Source organism: Grampus griseus (assembly GCF_964374135.1).
Source record: "Grampus griseus genome assembly, chromosome: 1".
In the NCBI taxonomy this organism is placed as follows: domain Eukaryota; kingdom Metazoa; phylum Chordata; class Mammalia; order Artiodactyla; family Delphinidae; genus Grampus; species Grampus griseus.
In genome coordinates, this window is record NC_139017.1 from 74,814,805 (window position 1) to 74,842,471 (window position 27,667).

The window sequence follows — 27,667 nt, forward strand, 5'->3', positions numbered from 1 at the left end:
CCTCAACTTGCTCTGCCTCTTAAGAATACCAGCTGAGGAGTAGCTAGATAAGGAAAAGGTAGAGAGTGTGAATGGGTCAGAAGAGGCACCAAAGAGGGGAAAGAAGATGCTCCCCCCACCAAAACCACCCTCCCACTGCTCCACCCTCATTAGCTCAGTAGGACGGGGAAAACTTGCTCTTAAGGATTATCTGTGACCAGGCAGTAGATACAATTTTTGCCCAGGAGATGGAAAAAAAATTTCAATGACACCTGAAATGGTAAGACTTTGGCATTTTAGTAAGAAACATTTTTTTATTTTAAATGATAGTACAAAAATTGTATATATAATATAGATCTGTATAGGTGTACATACACACAAATGCTCACACACACACACACACACACACAAACTTGCTCATCGGAATCAAACCCTATTTAATTAAAATCCTAAATAAAAAAGAGAATTATACTTAAGTTTTCTTAAAACATACTGTACATAAAGCTGTCAGACAACCCAAAAAACTGAAGATGTTTTGAGAAGAAGCTAGGCACCCCACCTACCCTGTCTCTGCTCCCCCCCAACACAAATGGCCTTGGCAGAAGGACAGTACACAGGGCAAAGCCAGAGAAGGGAGCTGCTGCTATCATTACTGTTGATAGAGCAAGATGCCTGAGACCAACTAGGAAGCACAGGATATAGGGTATGACCTAGATTAATTCTCAGAAACAAATCACTTAAGAATAAACAGAAAATATGTGGTAGGGAAGGAGGGGACAGAAGGAGGAAAGACAAGGCGCATAGATTAGAAATGACCTATTAATTAAATTCTAGTGCCGGGGAAAGACTCAGTGAGATAAGAACAATGGGGTCACAGAGGCAGAAGTAGTTAGAGGGGAAAGGGGAGGAGAGAGACAGGGAATCACAATTTCCTGCCATTAACAAGCCAAATTGCTATGTAGTAGTCTGGAGTCTAGGGATATCACCCCACCTCCTAATCTTAAGAGAGGCTTAAAAAAAAAAAAAAAAGGCAGCACCAGAGGTTCAAAGCTACTTAATTTGAATTTACATCCTTCTTGCTCCTGGTCTCTTGTTAAATATACTGGCATAGGAAATAGAGTACTAACTCAGAAGGGGAAAATATCACATAAAGTGGAAATAGATAAGAGCCTAGAGCAGCACATAGGCGGTCTTAATATGTATTCCATTCTAAAGCTCCTTTTCTGGCCATACAGAGATGTCTATATAACAAGTAGAGAACAGGAGGCCATTCTCCAACAAATCTGGACAAAGCCCGATTCCCACTCAATATTAAACTTCTGGGAATAGTTCACTACATGCCTCATGTCTTCTAGCTCTGAGGGTCTATAATGTTGTTTGTTAGGAAAAGAGCCACAGAAGTCTTTCTCAAAATGATCATTCCTTAAAAGGCTGAGATGCCTAAACTGGGAAGCAGATGTATAGAATGTCTGCTCCTTCTGCCATGGAACTTTATCTAGGGTTTCTTTCCTTTTCAGAGGTGTAAGAAATTATACAAATGCCAGTCAAAACAGCTACCATAGGAGCTGAAAGGAGGTTTGCTCTGTGGAAAGGCAGCTCCATCTCTACCCCTGACCCTGCTCTGAATCTTTCAGTTTACCAATGTCATCACACTGTATGCTAAAGAAATCTCTGCAAAGCTTGGTACTAGCTCTCCCTAGGGCCTCACTCCTCAGGTTTCTTATTACTGCCAGTTGAGCATGCCTCGGAAAAAGGGCCAAAGAAATGCTTGCTTTTTCTTCCTCAGTGTCTTTACTCAATTGAAAGAAACCCTCTCTAATGTTTTTAATGAAATAAAAATATTTTCAGCTTTTACCAGGTACTTTAGAGTTGAACCTCAAATAAACAAAGAGAAAAGTGGGAAAATTCATATGTGTTTATAAATGTACACAATATATACGTGCAGCAAAGGGGTGTTAACAATGCCCTGGTCACAAAATACCTAACTTCAACTGGAAAGCCCTCTGTTAAATTCATTTCTTTTACAGCAATATAAAAAAAAGTCATTTTGCATGCCACAGATTTCTAATATTACTGAGCAGACACAAATATTTTAATAATGCAGTGCTAAGGCTGAAAAAGGGGGAGAGGCAAAGGCAAAAATTATGAAACACAGATCTGACAGAGAAAAAGAACACCTTTTAAGGTGCTGAGTTCAATATACAGAAAACCTAAAGCCAAGTTCTCCCATATTTCAATTAAGAGACCTCAACTCTGGCATTACAATTAAGGGATCCCACAAAGGTAGTGATAGGAAGGGAATGTACGTTTATACATTTGTAAGTAATTTCCCTGAAACCAGGAACAAGAACAGAAATATTAAGATTTATTTCTTTCTCCTTTTTAGGGGAAAGCTTAAAACCAAAATGTAAATGTAGGGTCTAATATTCCTATATTAATACTGATATTATTAAAGCAGCTTTATTTTAAAGTAGGCAATCATCCTAGGCTTCAGGTTTCTCCTGCTCAAGTACCATCTCTGAACCACTTGTCTGTTTGATTCTCTGTAATCCAACCTTACCAATAAGCCAGTTGGAATCCCCAAACCCAGAAGATCTAGGAACATTTTTCCAACTTCCATGGCTGATCCAGAAAAATATGCAAAATCATACAATGGTACGGCCATTCATGTCTTTAATATTTAATCTAACTACTTCAAGGGATCCTGACCTACCATTCTCTCTATGGCAATACAATTAGAGATCAAGCCCTATTTCCCTTCTCTGGGATGCTAAAAGGTCTATTCCAAGTAAATAAAAACAAGTGCCCTTTTGCTACCCACCCCTTTCTAGACATTTCCCTTCTCTCTCCCCCTATCCCAACCCCCCCTTTAACTCCCTATCTCAGAGAGCCCATCATCAAAAATGACTTGGGCTGTATTAGATATTTTACTGGGTGGGAATGATAGGCTCTTACAAAAACAGAATAATAAGAAACTCTAAACAGTTCCCCCAAACAGTAGGTACTCTGTATGCTCAGAAGAGAGTGTTGGATGGAAACTCCCCGCCCTCAATAAGAAGCTACCTCAGAGAGTGAGGTGGTTGGGCCTGCATATTTTCTACACAGTTAACCTCCACTCCCTGAACAGGAAAGAATAAAAGAAGGAATTAAAGTCAATGTATGCACCAAGAACACACACAAAACACATCTAAAATAACACTTGGTCCCTCTATAGTTAAGCTAAAGCTTTGAAATGGCACACAATAGCAGCTTATTGTTAGCACCTGATTCACAAAGGGACTCAGAAAAAGGAAAAATATTGCAAACAGAAATAGGACGACTTGACAGCAGATACCACAATTTTACCCTCTCCCTTACCTAGGCTGCTCCACTGCATTTCTCCATCATCCCCAACAGTGCAGACTAATCTCTGATCATCTGGGAAGTGCTTAGTACTTGGTCCATGGAGAAAACCTAGCTACGCTGGCCCGTAGCCAAGATTAATTTCAAAACTGATATTTTTGTCTATAAACCTCTAATAGCCAATTCTGTTTGTTAAATTTGGTTTGGGGAGTTACGTTTTCAGTCTATTTTAAGCCCCAAATGATTCTGCACCTCTGGAAAACTGCAGCAAATTACTTCACTAATCAAGGTAAACAGAACCATGTCAACTGTCACATTTTATTCCAAATTAAAAATGTATGTTTTCCCCATGATTGCTAATTAAGAAAACCATATTCTAAACAGTCATTCAAATGTTTACTTGGCACAGCTCCCTCTGGTTGCTTTTAATTTACAACAAAGCAAGCAAGCAAGTCCAGGATGATGACCTCTCCATAACCCCTCTCTCTCCATCCGTATTCCCTTTTTTAAAAAAACTCCAAGAAATCCCAGCAATGAAACACTTTCAAAAGTATATAGGCAAAGGGAGCAGGCATAGTGGGAGAGAAGAGAGTCAGGTGACGAAGCATCTGGTCAGAATCTTTGGTTCCTTACATTACGGCACTGGTAGTTCTCACTCCCTTTGCCAGCACACACTGAGCAACTATAAGGCACAAAAGCTCTGCACAAGGCCCGACCTTAAGGAAATAGAGCAATTTACTCAACCCAAATCAGATGGAGAAAGCTATACAACATCCTCAGCATTCATCTCTCCCCCTGTCTTTTCTTGCATATGAGAGGATACCATGTAAGTTCCACAGAAAGGCACACTTAGAAAACTCAACAAAGTTTTATAAAATTAAAAAGTTGATATTAAAGCTTGGTATTACATAAATAAATGGTTGGAAGCAAGTTGTTCTGACAACAGACTACCCTCCGGATTGCGATTTCATAAAATCCAGCCAGAGCAAAGTTGGTATCTCAGGACCAGATTGTTTCCTAACCCCATGAGCCTCTTTCTGGCCACTTTCCAGCATTGTAGAGGCACAGCCTGGAGGATTTTGGATTTATATACACTTCTCTCCTTTCCAGTTTTTAAAAATTCTATTTCAGTTTCTTAAACTGGCATCTGAGCTATGGACACACAATGGATGCAAATTCAGTCAGGCAATCACACATTTCTTTTCAGTGAAATTAACTCAGGATAGTGGGGAGTGCCTGCCTGCTCCTTTGGAAGTGGAATATATTTCTTTCTCTTCCCCAGAACTTGCATCTAATCCCTCCTTCCAATTAGGTTTCTCCTCTAACAGGTACACATCATAAATCTAAGGCAGTTTCAGGTCACTTGATGGTACAACTATAATATTAAAGGCTCTGGGTGTGTCCATATTAGGAATATTATTTTAAAATCTTTTCATAGAAAGTCAGTTATTTAAAAAACAATCAATCTGCAACATCCAGCATTCTTTTACCTCTATGCTTCAAGCAATGAAGTGAGCTGAGAAATTTGGTCCTTATTCTTTTGGTCCCTCAGAAGACTTGTTCCCTAAATTTGGCTTTGAATTTTCCAGTTGCATAGAGAGCCTTCCTGAGCCCAAACTCTGTACCCTGCTATAGTTTTCTTCTTTAGGACATTCTTAATTTTTATACAATGTTTGTCCTTTGTATTTTCTTTTAAAAAGAGGAAAAAGATAGACACAGCACAAGCTGTGGCCCTTGCACATTAAGTTGAAACAGTTTCCATGGAAACTCCAGTATGAGGCTCTGTGGTCCCTACTGCCCCAGTCACTTCTGTCTCTCTCTCCTCCATCTCCCCCTCTGTAACTACTACAGCATCTACCTCAGCCACCTCTTCAACCATGGTGAAATCAACTCCATTGGGCTGTTGTCGGGCCATGGCCTCTAGCTTGAGGCGGTACTGTTCTGCCTCCTGCTCTTTCTTTAGGAGCTGGTGTCGGTATTCCTGGGCTCTTCGATTAGCCTCCTGGAGTTGCTGCTGAAGTAGCTCTCTTTCAGTGCCTTCCTGTAAAAGTAAACCGCCACAGGTAAGAATTCCTGAGAGTAGACAAAAAAGAAGGGTATGGGCCTTGAAAGTTCTGGCTTTTGAACCTTTGCCTTCTCTTCTCTCCACCACTGCTAAAAACATTACCTTGCTTTCCTCCACACTGTCTGTCATCTCTTCTATCCTTGGTTTCTTAGTCAGTGGCAATTTCTCTGCTTCTTCTGCCTCTTCTTCAATGACAGTCTCCTCTGCAACCTGACCAGCAGGTACAGTTAAAACTATAAGCCAAAGGACACCAATTGGAGGTGATGAATACATAGTAAAACAAAGAGACTTTGCTTACTTTGAATCAGACAATAAACTAAAATATAGGGCTTCCCTGGTGGCGCAGTGGTTAAGAATCTACCTGCCAATGCAGGGGACACGGGTTCAAGCCCTGGTCTGGGAACATCCCACATGCCGTGGAGCAACTAAGCCCGTGCTCCACAACTACTGAGCCTGCGCTCTAGAGCCTGAGAGCCACAACTACTGAAGCCTGTCCACCTAGAGCCCGTGCTCTGCAACAAGAGAAGCCACCGCAATGAGAAACCTGTGCACCACAACGAAGAGTAACCCCTGCTCACCGCAACTAGAGAAAGCCTGCACACAGCAATGAAGACCCAACGCAGCCAAAAAAAAAATCATCTAAACTGAAATATATTCTCTGATGTCTCACTGTTCATATCTCTTTGGATTTTAGAATCAATAGGCAAGGCATGGCTTTACAGAGAGAAACCAAAAAGATTAGAGGCACTAAGAAGACCTCAGAAAGGAAGGGTGAAGATTTGCAGGTTTGGAAGCCATGCAGTTAAGACCCAACTCTGAGGCTTTTATATAGAAATGTCTGACTGTAGATCAGAAGCTGTGACCACTTAGCTTACAATTCTGCAGGAATAACTTATCTAAAGTAGGTCTGATATCTTAAATAAGAATTTTGAGAAACCTTTCATGAAAGCAGTTTGCCATTAGCTGTGTCTAATTTATTTCTCTTCTCATAGATAAGTGAGAAAAGGGTCAACACACATATGCACACAACACACATGATGCACTACACACCTATCCGAATGGCTAAAATTTAAAAAAAAATAGTGATAACACCAAACGCTGGCAAGAATGTGGGAAACTGGATTATTCATAAATTGCTGGTGGAAATGTAAAATGGTACAGTCACTGTAGAAAATAGTTTGGCAGTGTTTTACAAAAGTAAACATGCATTTACCATATGACCCGGAAATTTTACTTTTGGACATTTACCCCAGAAAATTGAAAACTTATGTTCCCATACAACCTGTACACGATTGATCATAACAGCTTTACTCAGATATAGCCAAAACCTGGAGACAGATTAAGTAGGTAAATGGTTAACCAAACTATGGTACATCTATACCATGGAATACTACTCAGCAATAAAAAGAAATGAACTATTGATACAAACATCAACTTGGATAGACCTTAAGGAAATTATGCTGAGAGAAAAAAGCCAATGTCAAAAGGCTATATACTGTGTGATTCCATTTATATAACATTCTTGAAATGACAAAAATATAAAGATAGAGAACAGATGAATTAGTTAGTGGTTGCCAGTGGTTAGGAATGAGGTGGGAAGGGAAGTGGCTATAACACAAGGAATACAGAGTAGCAAAAGGAATCTCGGTTATGGAACTGTTTTGTATCTCAACTTTGGTGGTGTTGATGCATTAAATTGCATAGAACACAAACTCACAAATGAATGCATATAAAACTGGAAAAAATCTCAATAAGGTTGGTGGATTGTACCAATGTCAATTTCCTGTCTGTAATATTGTACTAGAGTTATAAAAAATGTTACCATTGGGGGAAACTGGGTGATAGGTATATGGGATCTTTCTGTATTATTTCTTACAACTATACATGAATGAATATATGATTATCTCAAAATAAAAAGTTAAAATTATACTTAGGTTTTAGGTTGCATTGTGATTTTTGTTTAAAGCAGATTTACCTAGTTATTTGGATTGGTTGATTTTAACATTAGCTTGTATTCCTTGAACACTCATCAACTGATAGCAGTAGAAAGCATCTTGGATATCTGCTAAGTGGAAATGGAAATTCTGTCTGGTATTAAAAATTTCTTACAATTAATTAACAAAATTTCAGCTCTCCTTCTTTGGGCCTGGTTAAATGCATCTGTAAAAAGTAGTGTAGTGGACTTCCCAGGTGGTGCAGTGGTTAAGAATCCGCCTGTCAAGGCAGGGGACACGGGTCTGAGCCCTGGTCAGGAACGATCCCAAATGCCGCGGAGCAACTAAGCCAGTGCACCACAACTACTGAGCCTGCACTCTAGAGCCCATGAGCTACAACTATTGAGCCCGTGCACCTAGAGCCCGTACTCCGGGCTCAATGAGAAACCCTGCACACTGCAACGAAAAGTAGCCCCCGACAGGGCTTCCCTGGTGGTGCAGTGGTTGAGAGTCCGCCTCCCGATGCAGGGGACACGGGTTCGTGCCCCGATCCGGGAAGATCCCACATGCCGCGGAGCGGCTAGGCCCGCGAGCCGCGGCCGCTGAGCCTGCGCGTCTGGAGCCTGTGCTCTGCAATGGGAGAGGCCGCAACAGTGAGAGGCCCGCGTACCGCAAAAAAAAAAAAAAAAAAAAGTAGCCCCCGCTAGCCGCAACTAGAGAAAGCCCTCATGCAGCAACAAAGACCCAACACAGCCAAAAAAAAATAAACAAATAAGTAATGTTTTTTTAATAAGTAATTTTAAAAAAATTTTTTTTAAAAAGTAGTGTAGTTTATCTATGCAAAACCTCAAATTTTATTTTTTTCCTTAAAACAACTTCGTTCTCATTTATTTAACTCCATTACAAGCAGAGGCTCTCACTTACTCAATGAGTCCCCCAAAACTTTAAATGATAATCATGTCCACAAAAATATCAGTGGTATATTTTCAAATAAGCTCCAAGAATTTATGATACCAAAGCCCGAATTATAAAGGTTTAATTTCTACTGTTTCTTCCCATACTGCAAAGATCCATCAATTCAAATAATTTGAAAATTATAAAATCCCCATAATTATTTAGGCCAAATCAAAATTTTGATGACACAAAAGGTAATTATACCAACCCTCCTTCTTCAACCTTCAGTATTTCTGAGAAATGAAGTTGTAACGATTAGTTTCTTTCTTTTTTCAAAAAAATTTACTTATGTATTTTTAAAATATGTAATACATTCACATGGTTCAAAGATTAAAAGCTATAAAAGCATATACATTGAAAAGCTTCCTATCCGTCCCTAGCTACCCAGGTGCCCTGCCACAAGGGAACCAATGTTATCAGTGTTATTTCTGAATGTTCTTCCAGAGATAGTCTTTCCTATCCATCCCTAGCTACCCAGGTGCCCTGCTACAAGGGAACCAATGTTACCAATGTTATTTCTGAATGTTCTTCCAGAGATAGTCTAAGTCTATGAACATATTAGCAAATATACATATATTTCCCTTTTTTAAAAATACAAATGTAGTATACTCTACACACCCCTGCATCTTGCTCTTGTCACTTAATATATTTTGGAGATCAGACCATACTTGCATACAAGAATCTTCCTCATTGTTTTTTATAGCTGCATAGTATTCCATTGCATGGGTGGTGTGTATCATAATTTATTTATCCAGTTCCTTAATGACTTCTACTTAGGTTCTTTGTAATCTCTGATGATTACAAATAATGCTGTAATGAATAATTTAGTATATATGTCATTTCTGTGTGTGTGAATATAAATTCATAGAAAAATAACTTTTTAGCCAAAAGGTATATGCATCTTCAATACTGATACATATTGACAGTTTGCTCTTCAGAGGATGCAGTAATTTACACTCTCACCAGTGATTTATAAGATTGCCTGTTTCCCCATACCCTTGACAATATAGTGCTTTAATGGTATCTTGCTGCAGTATTTATTTATATTTCTCTTGCATGAAAGAAGTAGGTTGAACGTATTTTCCTATTTTTTTCCTGTTTTCTTTTCTGTGAACTACTAGTTGACATTATTTGCTCTTTTTTCTACCAGATTATTGGTTTTACTCACAGATTTTATATATATGAGGAGAAATAGCCTTTGCCAGCCTGGCTTCTGTTTCTTTTCCTTTTTCAGAGCTTCTTTGTCCCATCTGGCATCTGGCTTTCTCCCATTCCCACTACTTGCCCTAATGCCTCATATATATTTTTTTTTTTTTGGCCATACCACGTGGCCTGTGGGATCTTAGTTCCCCAACCAGGGATTGAACCCACGCCCCCTGCACTGGAAGTGCGGAGTCTTAACCACTGGACCGCCAGGGAAGTCCCCCTAATGCCTCATTTTTAGAGGTGTGTTGAGTGTCTAAAGTATCTTTTAATAAACAATTGTTTAAATGGGATAACTCACCTTGCTGTCCATCTTGCATAGTTACAATAAATGGCTGGCCAATGCCTCCAGTAGGGATTGCAGTTTGGATATTACCCAGAGGGACTCCATCAGTCACTATGGTGATGACCCTCTGGCCTCCACTCCCCACCACTTGCTGGATTGATGAGTCAACAGAATTTCCTTCTATGATTTCCTCTGAATTAGCTACAGATGACAAAAGGAAACATAACATTTCAGCTTTAAAAAAAAATAGAAGTACAGTAATTTCAGCCCCCTTAAAACTGATAATATCAGGGATAGAAAAACTTGAAAAAAAAAGTTAGATTCAACACAGTTCACAAAAGCAAGCTCCTGTAAACAATGCTAAGTCAGAGGCGAAAAGAAAACAGGGAGGGCGTCCCTGGTGGCACAGTGGTTAAGAATCCGCCTGCTAATGCAGGGGAGATGGGTTCAAGCCTGGGAAGATCCCACATGCTGTGGAGCAACTAAGCCTGTGCACCACAACTACTGAGCCTGTGTGCCACAACTACTGAAGCCTGCGAGCCTAGAGCCCGTAGTCCGCAACGAGAAGCCACCGTGATGAGAAGCCCGTGCACCGCAATGAGAAGTAGCCCCCGCTCGCCACAACTAGAGAAAGCCCGCACATAGCAATGATAGACCTAACACAGCCGAAAATAAAATAAATAAAAATAAATTAAAAAAATTTTTTTAAAAAGAAAGAAAACAGGGAATGCATTAGAACAGTACTTTCTAAAATGTCTTCAGGGACTTCCCTGGTGGCGCAATGGTTAAGAATCTGCCTGCCAATGCAGGGAACACGGGTTCGAGCCCTGGTCCAGGAGGATCCCACATGCCACGGAGCAACTAAGCCTGTGTGCCACAACTACTGAGCCCACGTGCCACAACTACTGAAGCCCGCACGCCTAGAGCCCGTGCTCCGCAGCAAGAGAGGCCACCACAGTAAGAAGCCCGTGCACCCCAACGAAGAGCAGCCCCCGCTCGCTGCAACTAGAGAAAGCCCGCGTGCAGCAACGAAGACCCAACGCAGCCAAAAATAAAAATAAATAAATAAGTAAAATGTCTTCATTGACATGTTAGCTTTCACTAAAGATAGGTTCTATGTACAAATACATTTTCAAAATGCTCGTTTAAATATGCTTAAATTTTTGTGTTTATCTTGTAGGAAGTATCAGAGACCCTAACAGACTAATGAGCATTGTGACTCTCTAATATAAAATAAGATATGCTGAGTTTCCCAAACATATTTGATCTCAGAACTCCTTTTTCAGAAAGCATCTTGAAAGTCTAAACAACTTTAGAGAGCTTAGAAAAATAACTATAGAGATCTATTTCTATAAGAAATAAAGGCATTTAATAGTGAATTAACAAAATAATATGTCCAGAAGTCAAAACATTGAAGAAGTCTGATAGACAAAAATAGTAGATGGCTTCTCTCATCTGACAGATCAACAATAACATTAACAGCAATGATACTATGTGCCAGGTACCTTTCTAAGAGCTTTACATGTATCATGTTGAATAAAGATTTTCAGTTTGGTTAGTCAGTATCCCCAGTAACTATTAGGGGAAACAGCTCCTACCACTATGAAATTTCTATATCTAAAGAGTCACAAGTAGAACTCTGCACTAAGTGGGGTAGGGACTATCCATGAGACACATTCAGGCAGTTCAGTGGAAATAGAGCATCCACACCTCTTAGAAACGAAGAACAGTTAAATGTTATAGCTGAAAGGACCCTGACAGGTAATCTAATCCAACCATCATGTCAGAGATGAGGAGACTGAGACCTGGAGAAGTTAAATGATTTATCCAACATCAAAGAACAAATCAAAAGAATAACAAGCACAAGTTTAATACATTGCTTTTTCCTCTGCCATGCTGTTCACTCATACACATCTGAGTAGAGATCTTTATGATTGTTGTCAGTTGGAAAAATAGGATTGGAGGAATGTTCTCAGCATCCAAGTGTCAACGGCAGAAAGAAATCAACAATCTGCTTTCATTTATGATGGAGCAGACTGCCAGAGGTTTCCAGAAAGATTCCTAAATGACTATTTAGCCCTACCTATGACTATTTGTCCCCTACCTATATGAAGCCTTAAGCCTTTTCCCTGTGGGTCACTAGCTTGGGCTAAGTGACCTGAAACCTTTCTGTTTTAAAATAAGAAGGGCACTATACAGAATGTATCTTCACAAATCCACTGGAAATGCCAAAATAACATCTCCAGTGAAAACAGAAGCAAGCCAACCTGAGGTACAAAGAATATAACAATGAGCCAGATAGCAGTCCCATGTATTTTGATGCTTTAATACAAGATATTTAGGCTGCTATTTTGAATCATTCTATGATAGCATCAGACAAAGCATAACATAGAGTATTTCCAAAACTCTGCTAATATAAGACTAAACATTTCAATCTGATGCAACTGGAGTCAGGATAAACAAACTTGAAGCTGAAAAACTACAAAGGAATAACTTATTCTCTGATATTATTCAGCTGACTGATTATATTGCTTAGCGATTTTTCTTTCTGATGCTCAATGACTCTACATCCCTTTATCCTAGCTGTCTCTAACCATAATTCTTTAACATTTCATGCAAATTAAATCTGCTGGAGATTCAAAAGCAAAAGAAGAAATGGTGATTCACCCAGCAGATATCCCTTACCTACCTGTGGCTCTGTGTGAGTTGCAGAGGGGGGCTGATGCCTCAGCAAGAGCTGCAAGGGTGGCCAGCACTGAGGTGGTAGAATTTGAGAAGTGTACTGTTGAGGAGGCATGGGGGTCACCTATTTCGGTAAAAAAAGCAAATGAGGTCCAGCGGAGAGAATAAATTGAGATGAACTAAAAATGGCTTATTAAATCAAAACCTCAGCTTTTCACTCTAATGTGCTTAATCTTGCTCTCTAATGCAAACTTACAAAAACCAATTATCATGGTGTTAAAACTCTTAAGGTTTAAAGTCTTCTCTTTAAAGTGGATTAAGGTAATATGCTTGGTATAGGGCCACACTACATTCCCTTCATTTGATCATTCTCTTGGCATTGCCAATGCTGAGCACCAGTAGCTAACAGACCAAGAGTGCCACCCACTCCCTAGGCTGGCTATGCAGCGCTCTCCTTGGCACCAGGCAGTAAGGGTACAAAGCATGCCTCACCCCAAACTAAGCAGTGTTGAGGGAATAGACCCCTCCTGGGCTTAATTCAACCATGCTACTTCTATTCATCAGCTAGAGAGGTGAGAAGACTAGGACTGATCTCAAGCGCAAAGACATTAAAAACGTGAAGTTTCACATATTGAATGTCAAAGGCTAAACAATTACCTACTTTACCTACTTTAGTTAAGTCATGATGTGCTTTTCAAAAACAATTTGTTCATAATCTTTTTCTCTTGTATCTGTGTGATATCCTTACAGCTAAGTTCCAAGAGGGAAGTGTATTAGATCTGGCAATAGGCACTCCTAACTTTATGAACTGAAAGTATTACTCAACAGTTTTGCATAAATCAAACTTTTATAACATGAATTTCATTTCCCTCTTTCACTATAATTTCAGAGATACTTATTGTACCAGTTGTGAATTAATTGCTTCTTGGCTGCAAATCCACCCTTCTTTGCCGTATCTTGTGATACTGAAGCTGGACCCCATAAATATTTCTTGTCATCTGGCATGAGATTAAGTTTTGTCATACAGAAGTAGTGGCTGCTCCCCTTACTGGCTATTCCTGATTTCTCCTCTCCTCATAGTAGTTACTCCATTGTTACTAAAAAGTGTTTATAAATTAAGTTTATAAGCTTATAAATTATATACTTATAATATATATATTATTATATATGTATAATAAAATAAATATATTTATTTTATATGTACAATAAAATTACGTATAGTAAAACTACACCATATGTAGCTTTGTCACCTGACTGAAATGTGACTGATACACTTCTTTTCTTTTCTTTTTTTTGCAGTACGCAGGCCTCTCACTGTTGTGGCCTCTCCTGTTGCGGAGCACAGGCTCCAGACGCGCAGGGTCCATGGTCATGGCTCACGGGCCCAGCCGCTCTGCGGCGTGTGGGATCTTCCCGGACCGGGACACGAACCCATGTCCCCTGCATCGGCAGGCGGACTCTCAACCACTGCGCCACCAGGGAAGCCCTATTTTCTTTTTAAATGCGCTTTTTTTTTTCTTAATTTATTTTATTTTTGGCTGCATTGGGTCTTCATTGCTGCACGCGGGCTTTCTCTAGTTGTGGCAAATGGGGGTTACGCTTTGTTGCGGTGCACAGGCTTCTCATTGTGGTGGCTTCTCTTGATGCGGAGCATGGGCTCTAGGTGTGCAGGCTTCAGTAGTTGTGACACGCGGGCTCAGCAGTTGTGGCTCGAGGCCTCTAGAGCGCAGGCTCAGTAGTTGTGGCTCATGGGCTTAGGTGTTCGGCGGCATGTGGGATCTTCCTGGATCAGGGCTTGAACCCATGTCCCCTGCATTGGCAGGCGGATACCTAACCACTGCGCCACCAGGGAAGCCCTAAATGTACTCTTAAGTTCTCCCACTACTATGCTTAAAAAAAGTCAATTATCTATAAAGTACTTAAAAAAACCTTAAAGTCCTTTTCTGATATGATTAATCTAGTTAGTTTAACTGGTTTATAAATTTAAATTTCAGAAGATTTTTCCATAAAAAGGTGGATTACTTGTATAATACACATAGCTGCAAACTATCTTAATCAAAGTTTTTGGGTGATGACTGTGGGAGTGAAGATAAGGGTAGAGATAGTAATAATATACTTATTTTAATTTCTCATGAAATACTCAGGGAACCAAATGGTCTGAGTAGAACACAGTGCTTGACCTCTAGAAAGGAGCCTGTGTCTATCTAATGACTTCAGTAAGAGCAAGATTCAGCTATAGCCTATACCCTAATTTTCCTGCTTAGTTCATGTTTTTCTTATCACTCAGACTATCGTACCAAGTGCTGACATAAAACTCACAGATGAAACAAACAAGGAATAAGCAATTTTTAGATATATGCCTCATGGAGGTTGGAATATATGTGACAGTAAGTCACTAACAATAAAAAAAGAGGCTGTTATTATTTTACCACAGTTAAAACACACACATACACACACAGACACACACACAAGCAAGGCTGTTATAATTAAAGTTCTAGGACAAACATCAGGTAGGCCACCAAGCTAAAGGAGAATACCTGGGTAGAACTGCTTCATGAGAAAGGCATTATATACTTCTTAGCATAAAATGATTCCAACCTAAGGGTGCTCTCCCTTTGATTCAAACATAATGACTCACCCAACTTCCCCTCAATAGCAAAATGAAGAACATATGTGACAAATTAGGTTTAGTATTCTGACATATACAGTTGAAACTGAAGAGATGATGCAAATTACCTCTTTAGACTTATCCCAGGTAGTTCTAGGAAAATAAAGTACTTTATTGTTAAATAATGTTAATTCCTTCATTCTCTTTAATATAAGACCCCACATCAAATAAAGTGAAATGTGCATGGTTGCTGTTGTTTTTGGAAGGGAAATGGCATTGTTAGTGACAACTTTTTACCTATTCAGAATGTGGCTTATATAAATAAATACGCTCTTCAGACCAGGATTTAGGGTAGTGTGCTATGGTTGGCTAGGCAACCTCAGCAAACTAGATCCAGAAAAATTAAGTAACTTGCCCAGGGTCATGCAGCTAGTAAATGTCAGAGCCCAGATTAGAACCTAATATTAGATTCCAAAGCCTGTACCCTTTATGAACCAATATAAGGCAATTTATATTTGACTTTGGAGTGCATCTTATGATTCTACAGAAACAGGAAATTCATCTTCATAACTTTGTTTTGCTCTGATTAATGTTTAAATTAGTCTGCCTTCCCAAATCACTGCAGTTTGATGGTGGCACTGATGACTGATATCTTTAAGTCACAAATGGAAAATTGAAAGCAAACTTTATAATCTGGATTTTGGTATCAAAAATATCCACCAAGGACTTTCCTGGCAGTCCAGTGGTTATGACTCCGGGCTTCCAATGCAGGAGGCATGGGTTCAATCCCTGGTTGGGGAACTAAGATCCCACATGGTGTGGGGTGTAGCAAAAAAAAAAAAAAAAAAAAAAAAAAAATCCACCAAAATGATAATCCTATGATACTTTCAGTTAATTGTTTTTTTTTTTTAAGGTCTTTCCAGTTAATTCTTAACAATATTACTGGATGATGGGAAACAAGAGGCCTACCCCACCATTCAGGAAAAGAAAATCCTTTAATCCAGTTCAATAACACAACCTGAATTTGTCTTATAACTTTTCCCTTTCTTTTATCTGCACTGATTAAGCATCAGATAGGCCAATTCCCTAAAGGGGAATATCTAGGTAGAACTGCTTCATGAGTAAGATGACACTGGAGAGATCAGCTCTAATTATGTGACAGTTTAGCAATTTCAATTTGCCGTTGTCAACATACAGAAGAGAGAAAGAAGAGTAGGTTTGCCAAAAGCAACACGACAAGCATGATATAGGTCCATGGGAATTAAGACTAAGAATCTCTATCCTGAATGTCTTCAACTTTGCTTATCATTCCAGATAAGAATCTGCAGAATTTCAGTAGTTAGACTAAAGACTTAACTCTAGCTCTTTTTATTCAATACGTGTCTGTGAACATATAACTTTATTGGCTTCTAAAAACTTTTGGATTAAAAAAGCACTTGTTCTAATCAGTGAGGCCTGAACCACAACAAATCCAAATGGCTGTGAATATTCTGATTAACAGTGATTTTAAACAACAGTTGATAGTTATAAAATGAAGGTCACTACTGCCCCCTTGTGGGCATGATGGACTCAACCTTCACTGAGAAGTTGTATTTCCACTTAACATTAGCTATTACTGAAGCCCTGCTATAAAGTGGGTACTGAAATACAAAATCTAAGTCTCACAACAACCTCATAAAGTAGATTATTATATCCCAATTTTATATATGAGTACAGAAGGCTTAGAGAAGTAATTTTTCCAAGGTCAAGCATCTTAGCCAAGTAATAAATCAGTATTTGAAAGCAGTTCTGAATGCAAAATTCTATGTATAGTGTGTTCTTTCTATTTTACAATGCCTCTCAATAATAATACCTCATTCAAGATCTTCCTTTGATATTTTACAAACTTAACTATGAATACAGTTGTGTATTTTTAAATGAAAGTCAGAAACAGAAAAAGAAACCAAGAGTCAGTAGGAAAATTTATTTAAATGAGGACACAAGTTCCTTCATTGTAAAACAAGTATTTGTAAGGAGATGTTGAAAATAAACTCAATTTGCTCCTTTTTATTTTTATTTTTAAAAAATTTTTATTAGAGTATAGTTGATTTATAATGTTTTAGTTTCTGCTGTACAGCAAAGTGGATTTGCTCCTTTTTAGATAGATATTTTTGTTAAAAACATACAAGTCTCAAAAGATCAACACCAAGTGCTTTTCTTTGCTATTTTGTTGTTATATATGTTCTCAAGAACAAATCAAGACTCTTACACTTTAGTCAAATAATCACATGTACCTCTTATATATATCAGCATTCCAATAACCATTTATGTTTATTCTGCTTTGTTACTGCCTTAGACTATAAATATTTAACTATTTTCCTTAGCAGTACCATATTAAAGCACCCGTATATTTTCATTTAGGGGTCAGACATAACCCTTCAACAGATTAATCTGTAGAATATTTTACTTTTAACACAGTAAACACTTATGTACAATCCCAATGTATGATTTTCCCTTCCCTTAGAAAGAATAAGTGCATTAGCTTTTTTTTTTTTTTTTTTTTTTAGATGTACGCGGGCCTCTCACTGTTGTGGCCTCTCCCGTTGCAGAGCACAGGCTCCGGACGCACAGGCTCAGCAGCCATGGCTCATGGGCCCAGCCGCTCTGTGGCACGTGGGATCCTCCCGGACCGGGGCACGAACCCGCGTCCCCTGCATCGGCAGGCGGACTCTCAACCACCGTGCCACCAGGGAAGCCCAGTGCATTAGCTTTTAAATCTATTATAAATCTTCCATTTGAGGAATGTTTTAATAAAGGAGTGGGTATCAGACAGGGTACCTATTCATCTCATAAGAAAACCTGTAATTCTGTTCATTTTAAGCCTAAGATAAATGTCACATTATCAGAACATTACCTGAGGCTGTTTTGGCGCTGGCTGAAGAAACAAGGCTTGCGAGGTTGACAACTTCTCCTGACGTGAAGATGAATGGGGTACCCATAGTCACAGGGTTGGCTCTCTCAGGATTAGCATTCACCTGATTCTGCATTGCTTCCTATAAAACAATGCAAGATATTTCAAAGTCAGAACACTTACTAACCAGCCTTAGTTATACAGTTACTGAACAGCCCCCGTACAATGCTCTGTCAAGCAGAACTAGTTCCGGTGCACAATGTCCCAGGGACCTCACAGTTCTCATTAAGATGACTGTTTTTTCTCAAACCAGGGCAACAGAGACATTAGATTGCTTTCCCAAGCTTATCTCTACTTTAGAAAAAAAAAAAAGGCATTATTATTTGCAAAAACTTCTAGACAATTCACTTAACCTCTCTGGATATTGGTTTTTAATTTGAAAAATAAAGGGGGTGGCCTAAAAAGTAATTTCCAGCACTAATATTCTATGATCAATTATGTACAAGACAATGTGCTAGCTGGAGATCCCTGCAGAGAATCTACACAGAACAATATTCTCCAGAGTTTTGTCCAACTACTTATTCCATTCTGCCATTGAAGAAATCCCTAAGAGAATATATAACAAGCAAATAAATGAGTGCTGGATTTTAAAGTCTAGTTCCATATGCTGCACTTCTGCTTCTAGGGATATCTGCACAATTTCGGTATAAAGATGCTTATCTTTATTTTATTTTTTTACTTTCATAAGCAGTTTTCTACAAACATGATCACTACTAAAAAAAAGTCAAATTATAAAAGGTCTCTAAACAAGGAATTGAAAGTTGAAGAGAATAACCAGTCTATAGGGAACCATATGTCAGAAAAAACCAACCAACCACTGATAATACAGTAGAAATGGTTATTTTTTTACATATAATTATCCCCTTGTTAAGAGCTTCAATTGAAACAGATTATCCATTCTCTGATTACTGTAAAATTCCTTCTTTACCCTCCATTATCACTTCCTTAATTCAAGCCTTCATTGGCTCTTGCCTGGCCTAATGAAGATCTTCAGCATTAAGTGTCTTCTCTCTCAAGTCTGTACCACACTCCAAACAATCATCATTTTAAAAAATCTTATCATATCAATTCTCTACTTAAAAGCTTCTATTGGATCCCCCTTGCCCACAAAATAGTCCATACTCTTTTTTTTTTTTTTTTTTTTTTGTGGTACGCGGGCCTCTCACTGTTGTGGCCTCTCCTGTTGAGGTCCAGACATGGAGGCTCAGCGGCCATGGCTCACGGGCCCAGCTGCTTCGCGGCACGTGGGATCTTCCCGGACCTGGGCACGAACCCGCGTCCACTACATCGGCAGGCAGACTCTCAACCACTGCGCCACCAGGGAAGCCCAATAGTCCCTACTCTTTTGCATGCCATCTAACAACCCTATGTTCAGAACTCAGCCTCTCAAGCCTTAGCTCCTGCCACTCCCAAACTCTGCTTCTCTTGCCCAATCTCTGGTCACAGAACTACTTACTCTTTCCTGAATATTCCATGTCCTTTCCCACCTCTGTCTTTGATTTGCTTTTTCTAGCCTAGAATATCATCTTCTCACACCTCTGCCTACTACTCCTTCAAAACTCAGTTCAGAGCCTACATATACTTTAATCCTTGCCTTAAGCATTATCAATACTCCCTCCTGTAATACTTACTAGGTATCTGTTTACCACCATAGTACTGTAATGCTTTATATCTTGTCTTTACCTTCATCATACTGTAAACACTCCAAGGACAGGGCTATGTCCTACTAATCTTTGTATCTCTCATCCTGTTATTTCCTGATATACCAGTGCTGGCTTAGGAAATCAATGGATGATATCATCACAGCTGATTTTTAATTCTGAGATGGCTTCCTTATGACTCAATATGCTTTAGAGCTATGTACTATCTCACAAGAGCTGATGTATATTCATAAAACATAAAGAGGTTTTTAATATTATCCCAAGTCAAGTTTAATTAGAAAGGGAAATTTTCATGGAGAAAAAACATTCTAAAGCCAAATTAAAAACTTATTTTTGTACTGGCCACAACATTGTTCTTCAATCACCATGAATAATTCAGGGCTTTATAGAATATTATTATTTTTTTAAAGATACTAATGACACTGAGTCACAAGATTGAGACATAATGGAAGTATTACTTTGATAAGATAGAGAAAATTCAGTTTTGATTCAGCTCCTACAAAAAATCCTTAACTTCAACTGAAGTATACTGTGGTGTATAAAAAGAACAGGACCTGAAGGATGACCAGAATCTCAGCATTGTTTTTCTCCAGGGCTATGTCAAAGGCAGATTTATCAAACTTGCTGAAAGCATGGACATCAGCTCCATATTTGATAAGTAGCTCTACAACATCTCGATGGTGGTGCTCTGTGGCCCAGTGCAAAGCTGTCATCTTCAGCATGTCCTTGGCATTCACATCTGCACCATTCTGTCATAGAAAAGTAATTTTTTTCAAAGAGACACTGGTTACAGTAGCACAGGTACAATATCCCATCACCATATACAGAGGATTTCCATAGAGATTACACATATTCAAATTTAGAAATGTTTAAGAAATATCAAAGGGAAAAACATGTCTCCTGAATTCAAATTCTCCTGAATGCTCATAAACACAATGCCTTAAATGAGAGGACCTTTTAAGGACATAGTTGGAAATTATAACAGATGGGAGAGGAAGAGGAAAAGAACAGATTTTTGTTGCATTTATTAACAGAGAGCTGAGTGCCTGAAAAAATAGGCATAAGATCAGAGAACACCTGCAGCAGAAAAATGAAGAAAGTTCAATAAAGTTTGTTTAGCCTTTAAAAACTTAGAAAATAAAATCCTCATAGCCATGATGACTCTTGAAAGAGATGCAATTCAATACTATAAACTGTCCTAAACTTAATCTTTCCCAACCTAGTTTCCTACCACCTGTTGAAGTAAAAAAACAGGGAGGTATTTGTCTTTTTTACAATATAGACCCCCTCACTCTTCTTGCTTTACCCTAACAAGTAGTTCCACGATGTGTGCATGTCCATCAGCTGCAGCCATGTGCAAGGGGGTCCTGTCCACTTTGGTCCGGGCATCCCTGCTAACGCCTGCTCGAAGGAGCACTTCTGCTGTGGAATAATGACCATACTGGGCTGCAAGGTGGAGGGGTGATGTTCCAAGCTGTGGGAAAATAATACTCATTTAATATCAACTGTGTGCAGAGTCCTAAATCATTACTGGAGGGATACAAATGAACAACAGGTGACGCCTAGGTTCCTGTCCTTGGAGAGAGAAACTGGCTGGACAGATAAGCTGAAGAAATTATTTCATTAAAATTAATACACTAATGGACAAATAAATATACAACCAATTAAAGAAGCGCTAAGTATAATGGATTTAAGTCAGGTAGACTTACCAGGTAAAATTCCATAAAGGGTATGATTTTAAATAGGCCTTAGAAGAAGGTTAAAAAAAATGGATAGAAAAGAGCATTCTGAGTCAGGGATAAAGGGAAGGGATAGGCAAGTTCAAAACAATTCTAGGAAAAGGGCAGAGACTAGAAAGTTACATGTGAAATTTAGGGTACATATTTAATTGGTTGAAAGAGAAGTTTGTTACCACAGTAAAGCTAAGCAAAAATACTGATGAGATGAAGTGCCCCCCCGCACCCCGCAGAAAAAAATAGCAATGGTGTCAATAGCAATAAGCACGTCTGTATCATCTCAAAGTAAGTCTTGTTACTAATCACAGTTATCTATCAGCATCCATTTTGGCCAGAGATCTATTCCTTTTTCGTGTTATGCTCTCTATTTTAAAACCTATTTTGTTATTCTTTGCTTTTCATATATTCACTCTCTTTACCTGATTGGATTTAATTCACATTGCTCTTTTCAGGCCTATTTATAGAAATGCTAATCTCATGGGTTTCCTTTCTTCCTTTTTGTGAAGTGCTAAGAAACAGCTGGCCTCTAAATTTATGAATTAATCACCCCAGAACAGAGGACAGTGCTTATCGAATTGTTAAAATTAGGCAATGCTTACAAAATCTATGAATACTAAGCAAACCCATGTTATAACCGGGACCTGGATCTTCTGACACTCTGCTCTCCAAGTTGACTGTCTGAACTCATGAAATTACACCTTTCTCTTTAATGTTTTTTAACAGTGGTAAAGGAAATAAAATGGCTAGGCTATTCCTTATTAATGAGAACATTTTAGAGAAAAGGAAACAAGGAGTTTCATTAGTTTAGAAATGCACTCAGTACACTGATTTTGTTTAATTTCTAGCTAATTACAGCCTATAACCCAAGTACACTCCAGGGAGAAGTAAACCTTTAGAAAATACTCTAAAAAATAAAACATTATAGGGCTTCCCTGGTGGTGCAGTGGTTAAGAATCCGCCTGCCAATGCAGGGGAAACAGGTTCAATCCCTGGTCCGGGAAGATCCCACATGCCGCGGAGCAACTAAGCCCATGGGCCACAACTACTAGAGCACACGCTCTGCAACAAGAGAAGCCACTGCAATGAGAAGCCTGCGTACCACAACGAAGAGTAGCCCCCGCTCTCTGCAACTAGAGAAAGACCGCAAGCAGCAACGAAGACCCAATGCAGCCAAAAATAAATAAATAATTTTTTTTTTTTTTTTTGTGGTACGCGGGCCTCTCACTGTTGTGGTCTTTCCCGCTGCGGAGCACAGGCTCCGGACGCGCAGGCTCAGCGGCCATGGCTCACGGGCCCAGCCGCTCCGCGGCATGTGGGATCCTCCCGGACCGGGGCACGAACCCGTGTCCCCTGCATCGGCAGGCGGCCTCCCAACCATTGCGCCACCAAGGAAGCCCCAAAAATAAATAAATAATTTTTAAAAAATTATAGAAAATCACAAGTATATAGTATCTTACAATTACCACCCATATATCCACAGGAGATTCTTTCAATTTGGAAACTAAAAGAAAAGGAAAACCACATATTCAGATGAGGCAAAGAAAATGAAATGCTTGTAAGGAGACTGAGGCAGAAAGAGAATGAAGAAAAATCAGTACAGACTGTTTAGCCTTTATGAAAAAGGTTGGTAACAGCGCACGCTGGGAATAATTAAGAGAGCTTACCCAGTCTGTGGTGAATGGGGCACCATTTGCCATCAATGTTCTCACTTCATCATCTTGGCCTTTTCTTGCTGCTTCTAGCAACCTCTTCCCCAAGTCCACCAAAGACATCTTTATGCATAGGAACACAAATTTTTGGGAAGCTGTCACTCAAACACGAGGAAAGCTGCCTGTAAAATGTTTTTAGAAGACCTCTTGTATGTATGTTTTTAGCAGACCTCTTGTATATATGTAAGATACTTCTCAAGCAGACTATCTGATAAGGCACTTCTTTTCTACTTCATCTAACACAAACAGTCAGATATTTGGGAAGTTTCTGGCCCTAAACCATAGTTCCCTCACCTTCAATCTCCAGAAAAATACTTTGGAAATATGTGAAACACATTACTGCCTTTCTAGCTTAAGGAATCAATAAAACAGCATTTCACCCCTTTGAAACAACCATGGGTAGAAATAGTACATTACAACAAAAAATGAATAGATAAACCAAGGATACTGAGACTCAGGTACATGGCAGACACTTTTTCAAAAATGAACAGAGGCGTCACTGCACCTGTTGAAGGTGTCTCAGCAACACCTAGAGTTTTTTTTTAAACAAAGTCATCAGCTTGGCCAGATTACATACTTTGTTTAAAAGTATAGTTATGTCTAAAATCATTACAGTTTTTCACTTAATAATTTGGGCATTATTAAATCTTTGTGAAAGCTCATAGTAAAAAAAGCATCTGAGTAGGAGAGATTTTTTATTCCCTGTAAAAGGCATATAGCCAACTCTCAGTTATTTAGGGTAAAAGAAAAAAACAAAACTGTTGCTAAACACATGAAATCAAAGGTAATAAATGGTGGAGATTAAGTCTGAAGAGCATGCAAAATGGTCATTTAAATGGGTGGTTACTGGGACTTCCCTGGTGGCACAATGGTTAAGAATCTGCCTGCCAATGCAGGGGACACGGGTTTGATCCCTGGTCCAGGAAGGTCCCACATGCCGCGGAGCAACTAAGCCCATGTGCCACAACTACTGAGCCTGCGCTCTAGAGCCCATGAGCCACAACTACTGAAGCCCGTGCGCCTAGAGCTCGTGCACCGCAACAAGAGAAGCCACGGCAATGAGAAGCCCACCCACTGCAACAAAGAGTAGCCCCTGCTCGCCGCAAATAGAGAAAGGCCGTGGGCAGCAACGAAGACCCACTGCAGGGCCCCCCCACCCCAAATGATGGTTACTGTAAATCAGAAACTGGCCTGGGTATAAAGGATACCCAGGATAGTGAGAAGTTTCTATATTCAATGCAGAATTGTCTGAATGGTATATAATCACCACTCACTACAAATCTTCCAACCAACGAGGAAACGGCTATTCTTGATAAATTTAATTTTTATTATGTTTCCTTTCAACTTGTACTGCTTTGTCCATATTGTAAAAAGTAATTTCTCATTTTAAAAAATGAACAAAGAGAGTCTGCCATTTCAAGGAAGACAATTGGCAGTATTTACTGCCAATTATCAATTATAATTTCAGCTTCCATGCAAAAAACAGAATTTTGGGAATATCCACCTCCATGAGCTGATAGCTCACTATAAACTTTTCTCATAAAAGTAGTGGTGATACTAATGAATGTGATTTTTTAATACTGTATAAAATGCATCAACATTTGGAGGATGGGAATTATTTGGTGAACCAGTATTTTTCAAATGACCAATGCATGTTACAAAATCGGTAAAAAGATTCATTCAAAGTGAAAGCAGATCAATGGGTTTTAAGGTAATCAAGTATAAAACATTCATTGACATGGTTTCAGATTCCTCATTGCAACTAACTTTTAAGAAATTGCCACTTGTTGTAACATCAAAGAAGAATATCCACAATTACCTGAACAAGCTATTAAAATACTCCTCCTTTCTCCAAGTACATATTGCAAAAGATTGAATGTAGAATAGATATGAAAATAAGAAATACATATGAAAATTATTAAGCCAGAAGTTAAAGAGATTTGCAAAAATATAAAACAATGCCATTGTTTTTTGGTTTTGGCCGTGCTTGTGGGATCTTAGTTCCCCCCCGGCCAGGGATTGAACCCAGTCAGTGAAAGCACCAAGTCCTAACCACTGGACTGCCAGGTAATTCCCAAACAATGTCATTCTTCTCACGATTTCTTTAACTTGGAAGTTATTTACTTTCATAAAATTTTGTTATTTATGTGAAGGGCTTCCCTGGTGGCGCAGTGGTTGAGAGTCCGCCTGCCGATGCAGGGGACGCGGGTTCGAGCCCCGGTCCGGGAAGATCCCACATGCCGCGGAGTGGCTGGGCTCGTGAGCCATGGCTGCTGAGCCTGCACGTCCGGAGCCTGTGCTCCGCAACGGGAGAGGCCACAACAGTGAGAGGCCCGCGTACCGCAAAAAATAATAATAATAATAAAAAAAATAAAGTTAAAATTTTGTTATTTATGTTAACATGTAATGGATTTATTATTGTATTTTAATTAACATTTAACAATTAATTTCAAAACAGTAAATAGCAATAGTTACAGCAGATTGGAGTCCTTAATAATTTTTAAGAATATTAAAACCTGGAACCAAAACTTTTGAGAATCATCTAGCCACTATGTGATTTAGATTTATTTTATTTAATATTCCAATCTATATCATAGAATATTGTGCTCAAACATGGGTATCCAGGAGACCACTAGGGGAGATTGTTCAACATGAATATATAGTCTAGGTCCTGTGACTGGACTGGAGCAGAGGATGAATTTTAATTGTGTGAAAGTCTATAATCTGATCTAAGTTTTTATGACTTAAGAAAATGTTACAGAAAAAATGATAGCATACCCTTCTTACAGAAAACTTCTATTTGCATTCCTCCATGGTTATCTTTCTTTTAAAATATCAAACCTGCCTTTCAATTTAGTTATTACTATTTATTTATTTATGGCTGTGTTGGGTCTTCATTGCTGTACGCGGGCTTTCTCTAGTCGCGGCGAGCGGGGGCTACTCTTCCTTGCGGTGTTCGGGTTTCTCACTGCAGTGGCTTCTCTTGCTGTGGAGCACGGGCTCTAGGCACGCGGGCTCAGTAGTTGTGGCTTGCAGGCTCTAGAGTACAGGCTCAGTAGTTGTGGCGCACCGGCTTAGTTGCTCCGCGGCATGTGGGATCTTCCCGGGCCAGGGTTCGAAACCCGTGTCCCGTGCACTGGCAGGTGGATTCTTAACCACTGCTCCACCAGGGAAGTCCCTACTAATAGTTTTTGGTTTTGGCTGCACCCATGCCCGCCGTTGTGGAAGCGCAGTCTTAACCACTGGACTGCCAGGAAGTCCCAACTAATAGTTTAAAACAAGAACAAACATTGTTAATCAACTATACTCCAATATAAAATAAAAAGTTAAAAAAAAGAGATAAAACCAAACTGATAGAAACAGTGAAAAAAAAGAACAAAATTTTAGGTGGTTCATTAGCAGAAATGACTCACATTTTCTCAAATTATACTATATATAAAAAGTGTATCACCAAGACGCAAACACCTCTACTGGGAATTCCCTGGAGGTCCAGTGGTTAGGACTTGGTGCTTTCACTGCCGGGGCCAGGGTTCAATCCCTGGCTGGGGAACTAAGATCCCACCAGCGCACAAAGCGTGGCCAAAAAAAAAAAAAAAAAAAAAGTAAAGTCATAGAATGTCCTTTTCCCGAGATGTTTTAAAAAGAGAGATGAGAGAGGAAAGTCCTCCTAGGAAGGGGGAGTAGAATAAGATGATGTCAAGTGGCTCAAGGAATTCTGTGAGAATAGGAGAAAGCTAACGGGAAGGAGAAATGGAAGCGAAGAATCCATGATCTGACGACATTTTTTTCTTTTTCTATTGCACACGTCCCCACTGGGCCGCCAGCTGTACAAACAACTGTGCAAGAACTGGAGGCGGGGCCCTTACTGCTCTTGCTCAGATTACTGAGCTCACTAATAATCTTTAGGCTATTACTGGGGTCAGAGAATTAGGGTCTCCGTTTTCTCCTGTATCACAACTCCTCCCGTGCCTCACAGCGACGTTCTGTCTTTTTGGAAGAAGGAGCAGGGAGCCACGGTCTCAGCCTAGGGAGCAGCCCCCGGTCCGGGCTCCGCGCTGCCTCCTAGTGGTCACCTCTGTGGCCTTGGCTTCCCTCGGTCCAGCTCCCCAGCCCCAGATCTTACACCCACCCCATTCTTCACCTCCTCCCAGTCCCCTCCCCTTCCTCCCGGCAGCATCCCCTTCCTCTCCTTCCCCCAGCCGCCCCGGCTCTGGTGAAGGGGCACCGCTCCGTCTGCATCCAGAAGTCCGGGGCTGGGCTGAGAAGCGGTGCAACTTCTACAAGGCAGCCTCCCTCCCAGCCGTGACACCCCCCGATTCCACGCATCTCTTCTTCCCCCTCACCTCCTCGTCCGGGACGTTGCCGGCTGTGTTTTCACCGAGCCCGCCAGTTTGGTCCTGTTTCCTTCTCTAGTTAAGACTCCCTGTCACTGACGGTTACTTTTTGACCTTTTCACATATGCATATTTTGGGGGCCTTTAACCCCCCCCTCGCGGAGAAATGGAGGCAGCAAAATGGCGGACCCGGAAGTGAATACGGCGAATATAATTTCTGGCGGA

General features: G+C 39.8%; 1 protein-coding gene across 5 annotated transcripts; it reads right to left on the minus strand.

Moving 5' to 3' along the window:
* On the minus strand, positions 1-27,622 carry GABPB2 (GA binding protein transcription factor subunit beta 2). 5 transcript variants are annotated; one of them, XM_082653854.1, is made up of 10 exons: positions 27,453-27,622; positions 23,065-23,172; positions 20,971-21,138; positions 20,219-20,413; positions 17,947-18,085; positions 12,453-12,569; positions 9,779-9,964; positions 5,489-5,619; positions 5,180-5,362; positions 1-43 (listed from the first exon to the last, which is right to left on the minus strand). In XM_082653854.1, exons 2-10 carry the CDS (start codon positions 23,170-23,172, stop codon positions 20-22), a joined length of 1,251 nt encoding a protein of 416 aa, XP_082509980.1. In that variant the 5' UTR covers positions 27,453-27,622; the 3' UTR covers positions 1-19. The 5 variants fall into 5 exon arrangements, with proteins under 5 accessions (XP_082509980.1, XP_082509978.1, XP_082509979.1 ...); XM_082653852.1 differs by lacking the exon at positions 1-43 and having other exon boundaries at positions 57-5,362; XM_082653853.1 differs by lacking the exon at positions 1-43 and having other exon boundaries at positions 57-5,362; positions 23,065-23,231.
* Between the last annotated feature and the right edge of the window lie 45 nt (positions 27,623-27,667).